This window comes from Oncorhynchus mykiss, chromosome 6 (assembly GCF_013265735.2).
Source record: "Oncorhynchus mykiss isolate Arlee chromosome 6, USDA_OmykA_1.1, whole genome shotgun sequence".
Lineage (NCBI taxonomy): Eukaryota > Metazoa > Chordata > Actinopteri > Salmoniformes > Salmonidae > Oncorhynchus > Oncorhynchus mykiss.
The window spans coordinates 49,739,553-49,747,555 of NC_048570.1; the positions used below are offsets into that span (position 1 = coordinate 49,739,553).

At 43.2% G+C, this 8,003-nt stretch overlaps 1 protein-coding gene across 1 annotated transcript in view; it reads left to right on the forward strand.

The window, feature by feature from the left end:
* Window positions 1-7,725, forward strand: part of cfap77 (cilia and flagella associated protein 77) — a 73,137-nt gene extending 65,412 nt beyond the window's left edge. Inside the window, exons 5-7 of the mRNA XM_021606690.2 lie at window positions 4,942-5,047; window positions 5,450-5,551; window positions 7,196-7,725. Coding sequence (XP_021462365.1) covers window positions 4,942-5,047; window positions 5,450-5,551; window positions 7,196-7,318 — 331 coding nt within the window. The 3' untranslated portion in view covers window positions 7,319-7,725. The remainder of the gene's footprint in view (window positions 1-4,941; window positions 5,048-5,449; window positions 5,552-7,195) is intronic.
* The last annotated feature ends 278 nt before the right edge of the window (window positions 7,726-8,003 follow it).

The window sequence follows — 8,003 nt, forward strand, 5'->3', positions numbered from 1 at the left end:
TTTGCTGATAAAGTAATGGATTACAGTTGCATTTTTTTGTAATCTGTTAATCCCCAACTCTGTATATTAACTATACTGAACAAAAATAAAAATGTAACATGTAAAGTGTTGGTCCCATGTTTCATGAGCTGAAATACAAGATCCCAGAAATGTTCCATATACCCTAAAAGTTTTGTGCACAAATTAGTTTACATCCCTGTTAGAGAGCATGTCTCCTTGCCAAGATAAACCATCCACCTGACAGTTGTGGCATATCAAGAAGCTGATTAAACAGCATGATCATTACACAGGTGCACTTTGTGTTTGGAACAATAAAAGGCCACTCTAAAATGTGCAGTTTTGTCACACAACACAATGCCACAGATGTCTTAAATTTTAAGGGAGCGCGCAGTTGGAATGCTGACTGCAGGAATGCTCACCAGAGCTGTTGCCAGATAATTGAATGTTCATTTCTCTACCATAAGCCGCCTCCAATGTTGTTTTAGAGAATTTGGCTGTATGTGCAACTGGCCTCACAACTGCAGACCACATGCATGGCGTAGGGTGGGCGAGTGGTTTGCTGATGTCAACGTTGTACACAGAGTGCCCCATGGTGGAGGTGGGGTTATGTATGGGCAGGCATAAGCTACGAAGAATGAACACAATTGCATTTTATCAATGGCAATTTGAATGCACAGAGATACCTTCACGACATCCTGAGGTCCATTGTCGTGCCATCACCTCGTGTTTCAGCATGATAATACACGGCCCAATGTCACAAGGTTCTGTACACAATTCCTGGAAGCTTAAAATGTCCCAGTTTCATGGCCTGCATACTCACCAGACATGTCACACATTGAGCATGTTTGGGATGCTCTGGATTGACGCGTACGACAGCTTGTTCCAGTTCCAGAGAATATCCAGCAACTTCGCACAGCCATTGAAGAGGAGTAGGACAACATTCTACAGGCAACAATCAACATGCAATGGAGATGTGTCGCGCTGCATGGATATGTGACACTACTGACTGGTTTTCTGATCCACGCCCCTACCTTAAAAAAAAAGATATCTGTGACCAACAGATGCATATCTGTATTCCCAGTCCTGTGAAATCCATAGATCAGGCCCTAATGAATTTATTTAAATTGACTGATTTCCTTATAGGAACTGTAACTCTGTAAAATATTTGAATGTGTTGCGTTTATATGTTTGCTCAGTGCAATACACAAATATCATTATCATAAGGTGCCAGATTACATTTAAACCAAGTATTTTTCTGCCTATCCAAGCATACCTCTTGAGCTGTCTGTATCCTCCTGACTGGTGGATATTTTTTTAAAGAAACTAAATATGCTTCTCTGCTAAAATCACCATTATTTGAAAGGAATGAGAGTCTTGTTCAGTATATTTAATAATTGCTTGCTTTTCTAAAATCTAGCAACCTTGCCAGCAGGTATGCCAGCAAAGATTGTTAGACAAGCTACTCTAACTTTGATAGCTTGAAATGGCTTGGTAGCTAATTGTGGTCGGGAGATACCTTTGTATAAACTCAACAAAAAAAGAAAGGTCCTATTACTGTCAAATGCGTTTATTTTCAGCAAACTTAACAGCTGTAAATATTTGTATGAACATAACGAGATTCAACAACTGAGGCATAAACTGAACAAGTTCCACAGACATGTGACTAACAGAAATGGAATAATGTGTCCCTGAACAAATGGGGGGGTCAACAATCAAACGTAACAGTCAGTATCTGGTGTGGCCAACAGCTGCATTAAGTACTGCAGTGCATCTCCTCCTCATGGACTGCACCATAGTTGCCAGTTCTTGCTGTGAGATGTTACCCCACTCTTCCACCAAGGCACCTGCAAGTTCCCGGACATTTCTGGGGGGAATGGCCCTAGCCCTTACCCTCCGATCCAACAGGTCTCAGACGTGCTCAATGGGATTGAGATCCAGGCTCTCTGCTGGCCATGGCAGAACACTGACATTCCTGTCTTGCAGGAAATCACACACAAAACGAGCAGTATGGCTGGTGGAATTGTCATGCTGGAGGGTCATGTTAGGATGAGCCTGCAGGAAGGGTACCACATGAGGAAGGAGGATGTCTTCCCTGTAACGCACATCTATGAGATTGCCTGGAATGACAACAAGCTCAGTCCGATGATGCTGTGACACATCGCCCCAGACCATGACGAACCCTCCAACTCCAAATCGATCCCGCTCCAGAGTACAGGCCTTTGTAACGCTCATTCCTTTGACGATAAACGTGAATCCGACCATCACCCCTGGTGAGACAAAACCGCGACTCGTCAGGGAAGAGCACTTTTGCCAGTCCTGTCTGGTCCAGCAACGGTGGGTTTGTGCCCATAGGCAACGTTGTTGCCGGTGATGTCTGGTGAGGACCTGCCTTACAACAGGCCTACAAGCCCTCAGTCCAGCCTCTCTAAGCCTATTGCGGACAGTCTGAGCACTGATGGGGGGGTTGTGCATTCCTGGTGTAACTCGGGCAGTTGTTGTTGCTATCCTGTACCTGTCCCGCAGGTGTGATGTTCGGATGTACCGATCCTGTGCAGGTGTTGTTACACGTGGTCTGCCACTGCGAGGACGATCAGCTGTCAGTCCTGTCTCCCTGTAGCGCTGTTTTAGGCGTCTCACAGTACGGACATTGCAATTTATTGCCCTGGCCACATTTGCAGTCCTCATGCCTCCTTGCAGCATGCCTAAGGCACGTTCACGCAGATGAGCAGGGACCATGGGCATCTTAATGTTTGTGTTTTTCAGAGTCAGTAGAAAGGCCTCTTTAGTGGCCTAAGTTTTCATAACTGTGACCTTAATTGCCTACCGTCTTTAAGCTGTTGGTGTCTTACAGACAGTTCCACAGGTGCATGTTCATTAATTGTTTATGGTTCATTGAACAAGCATGGGAAACAGTGTTTAAACCCTTTACAATGAAGATCTGTGAAGTTATTTGGACTTTTAAGAATTATCTTTGAAAGACAGGATCCTGAAAAAGGGCCTTTTTTTTTGCTGAGGTTATATAGTGTGTAGACACCCCTTCAAATTAGTGAATTTGGCTATTTCAGGCACACCCGTTGCTGACAGGTGTATAAAAATCAGTAGATTGGCAGTAGAATGGCCTTACTGAAGAGCTCAGCTACTTTCAATGTGGCACCGTCATAGGATGCCACCTTTCCAACAAGTCAGTTGGTCAAATTTCTGCCCTGCTAGAGCTGCCCGGGTCAACTGTAAGTGCTGTTATTGTGATGTGGAAACGTCTAGGAGCAACAATGGCACAGCTGCGTAGTGGTAGGCCACACAAGCTTACAGAACGGGACCACCGAGTGCTGAAGCACGTAGCGCGTAAAAACAGTCTGTTTCCAACTTTGTGTCAACAGTTTGGGGAAGGTGCTTTCCTGTTCAGCATGACAATGTCCCCTGCACAAAGTTGGGTCCATACAGAAATGGTTCGTCGAGATCTGTGTGGAAGAACTTGACTGGCCTTCACAGAGCACTGACCTCAACACCTTCAAACACCTTTGGGATGAATTGGAATGCAGACTGCGAGCCAGACCTAATCACCCAACATCAGTGTCCAACCTCACTAATGCTCTTGTGGCTGAATGGAAACAAGTCTCCGCAGAAATGTTCCAACATCTAGTGGAAAGCCTTCCCAGAAGAGGCTGTTATAGCAGCAAAGGGGGGACCACATTAATGCCCATGATTTTGGGCATTACATTTCCATTTAATTTATTAATCGAGAAGGAATCAATAGAATACAAAGCTAGATCAAATTAATTTAGCAAAAATACCTCCTGTGAGTTCTGCCCATCACCAGCAGCTAAAATCAATTTAAATGCTGTGTGTCACTCTACACACTCTTTTGTTCTGTGGTGCACCTTAGAAGGAAAAACTTACTAGGGGGGGGAGTACTCTCTGCCTTGTACAATCAGTGTGCCCCTTCCACAAAATACAGCTGACAGATGTTTTTATAAATAATTATGAAAAACCTGGGATTTAAAATTAAGTTTAGTAAAAAAAAAAAATGTACAGGAAAAATCAGAGGGGGCACGTGCTCTTGTGCCCCCTATGGGCAAGATGCATCTGTGTATAGTTACAGTAGCCTCAAAATGTGGCTGTGGATGTGTTACTCATTTTAAGGTTGAATATTACATTCGTTTGTAAGATAGCCTTAACTTGGGCCTCCCAAGTGGCGCGGCCACCTAAGGCTAGAGGCGTCACTACATCGCAGTACCAGAGGCGTCACTTATGACCCGGGTTCGATCCCAGAAGGTATCACTACCGGCCGTGATCGGGAGTCCCATAGGGTGATGCACAATTGGCCCAGCGTCGTCTGGGTTAGGGGAGGGTTTGGCCAGGGGGGCTTTACTTGACTCATTGTGCTCTAGCGACTCCTTGTGGTGGGCCGGGCGCTTGTAGGCTGACCTCGATAGTCAGGTGAACAGTGTTTCCTCCGGCACATTGGAGCGGCTGGCTTCCGGTTTAAGCAGGCGGGTGTTATTAAGAAGCGCAGTTTGGCGAGTAATGTTTCGGAGGACGCATGACTCGACCTTCGCCTTCCGAGCCCTTTGGTGAGTTGCAGCGATGAGACAAGATCGAAATTGGGGAGAAAAAGGGGGTAAAAAATATATATATTTATGTACATATATTCCAAAAAAGATCGCCTTAATACTGTGGTTGAAATTTTACCCTCAAAACAACAGTTTTCACTGATTACTTTTTTGAAACCCAATGTGTTTTCCATGTAAATTCCATGTCACAATACGCTGACAAATGACGTTGAACCAATGTTTATTCAACCAGTTTGTGGCAAGTTGGTAGGAAGCAATTTCAGATGCAGCCACATTCACATTTTTCAGCTGCCTCGGAGAAAGAGGTCCCTCTTCTAGTGGTCCCCTAGGACAGTCAGGTCAATGTCAATCCTGTGTTTTGTCGTCTCAGGCCATCCACTCCCATCTGTGAGCTTCTGGAGCACAAGTACGCTCAGCGCTGGTTAGAGGAGCAGCAGGCCAAGGAGAGAGCCCTGGAGGAGAGGCAGCTCAACTTGGTGAGATTTGGGGACGAGTGGAGAGGAAAGGAGAGGAGGCTGGTTTAAAGGTAGCCAGGAGCAGTGTTCTCCAGGGTTTGGGTCAATTCCGTTTTCAATTCATGGGGTGGATTCTGAAATTGCATATTGCTTCCTTATGAGCATTTTTCCATTCATGAATTGAATGTCTATTTACTTCCTTCATTTACTTTATTGAAAACTGAATTGAGCCCAACTCATATGCACTCTGAATCCTGAAGACTGGCACGCAAGGAAGGGGTTATATATATATATTTTTTTACAACCTGTTTTGGAGAAGGTATTACCAGCAATAGTAGTAAGTCGTACTTGTAGTGGTGGTAGAATAAGTATTTATATGTTCTATGTATGTCCATTTCTCTTCTGCCATGGCTATCCTTGCAGCCTAAGCTGGGCCGCATTCAGGAGACACGGACAACTCTGTTGAGGAAGAGTCGGCCGATGCCTGAGTCCACCCCGCTGTGGAAGCTTCCCCGCTTCCAGCAGGTAAAAGCCCAGTACAGTAACACCACAGCACAGCTACAGGGTCACCAACACTCCAGCCTAGACAACCTAACCAGTATTATTGTAGTTGTTCTATTACCGTGCGTGCCTGTGTGAGTGAGTGAGAGAGGTGTATCCTGGTCTCCTGAAGGCATTTCTACACACAGTCCATAGGGAATCAGTGAGGAATGGAAGGCAAAATAGGGAAGGGGAGCAGAATAAAGAATAGACTGCCTTAGGGGATGTTTATAGTCAAATTTAAGATTTCCTCGCCTTCATTTACAACATACAGGCACACGTAGACCCACACACCCTCAGTGATCCCCCTCACTCACCTACTTCATGGCTAGCAGAGGCCTCAAATTAAATCAAAAGTGATGTGTTTTTAGTGGTGTTTTACACTGACAAGTGGGCTATCATTGTGACGGCTCTACCTGTCAGTGAGGCAATAAAAATACTCCATTGACAATGGCCACTGCTTCCAATTATGGGGGAATCAGCCTCCTGCCACGCTAACGATCCACGCGCACTCACACACACAGTCTTCCCCACCTAACTTTACTTTCCCAATCTTTTCCCATTCCTGCATATGTTTTTGGTGCAAATTACACACACAAAATGGGGTGGCGTGCTGCCTGGTGGCGAGGTCTGCTTTCTATGCCTGTCAGCTTTAATGAGGCGATTTAAGGTTTATTTTGGCGGCACACGTACCACTAAAGTCTTTCTTGTCTGACAGCTGACGGTGAAAGGCGAATGTTAACCTTATAAAATACTTAACAATCCTCAGTATTTTCTGTCAAGTAGCATTTCTGATTGCTCTGAGTTCGACATTTGCATCCCTGACTTTTCCGGCGTGCTCCGCGTTTCATCTGCTCATCATTTGTTTGTTTGTGTTGTCATTTTTTTTCTTTTGCTTCTCTCAATTCTATCTTTGTTGAATCGCTTGTTTTTTTCTTCCCCGTTTCAATAAGATACTATGGTTCCACAGGATACATGATTTCTTACCAAACAAAGACAACATAATAAATAAGTAAATATTTAAATTAACAAATGACACAGGCAAAAAGTTACACTGTACTTTTTTCTTGCTTGTAGATTTGATAAGGGAACTGATAGGAGCTGTTTTCTCCGTATTTGAAGCATCTTACAAGCGATTTGCAACATGTCAAATGTAAGAAAAAAGTGTGTACTTGCAGGATTAACTGGCAGTCCATATCTGAGAACAACTTTTATTCCAAATTCTAAATGTATTTTATACAGTACTCTTCCACAATCCATACACAGAAATCTAAATGCCTGGAGGAAAGAGTGAGATGAGCCAGTGGAGATGCATTAGATGTGCTCCTCAAACTCTCCATCACATCTTTCAGTGGTACTCACACATTGGAGTTAATCCACATGGCAGGTCCCTTTCATTTTGTTTCCAGTGTTGAGCCCTATCTGGCAGGATGGATTGATCGAAGAGCCCATAGTCATATCTGTATATACACAAGACTTTCCTACATATCTCTATATAAAACATTGCCATATAAGACTGGGCTAAGTCAAACTCACCATAACATATCTCTATATAAACCTGCTCAAACTAACCATGTCATATATATTTACAAGCCAAACTCACCATCACTGTTCATCTCTTACCTGCAGGTTGGCCCAGCTCTGGACACATTCCGGGATCCATATGCTAGAAAGAAGGCCTTCAATGCACACTTCTCAGACTCAGTGGCACGGACAGGACAGCTGGGCCAGGGAACCTACACTGTGGGCTAAAACATACATAGAGAAGAGTCTATGTAGTAACTGTTGGGGTAGGGAGTAGGGGTGCAAAGTCTTATTTTCCAACCAGCCTTAATCAAATTGCTCTCAGATGCAATCAACCTATATATATATATATATATATATATATATATTACTCATACTGACAATATTATTATCATGGGATTTTACTGATTTCTACAACTCCTCAATTACAGATTGTACTTTGAGTTTGTTGGCAAAAAAACAGATATTGTACTTCCGGCCGGACTTACACTGTTACCACCACAAGGATTTGTAATATGTTTGTAGACTACACTACTCTTTAACTCAGCGAGAAGGTAAAGTACAAAACACTCAAATGCTATGAATGTGTTCCAGGAAAAATAAAGGAAAAATATTAAGTTATTCAAATATGCTAATATTGCTTCACTTTTCACTGTTCGTTATTAGGTCATAGCTTGGCTATAAATATTTTTCTCGGGTTGTGTTCCAAGTATAAAACATTTAATGGAAAAGTCAGACTGATTTAGGGTCATTTATTTCAATAAATTCATATATTCTACTTTCTGTTTGTTTGCCTACATAGAAAAGAATATGTTTTCTATGTTAATTCGCATAATATAAGGAAAACCACAACCTATACATATGGTACAATACTATATGTATACTGAACAAAAAAGCAACATGCAACAATATC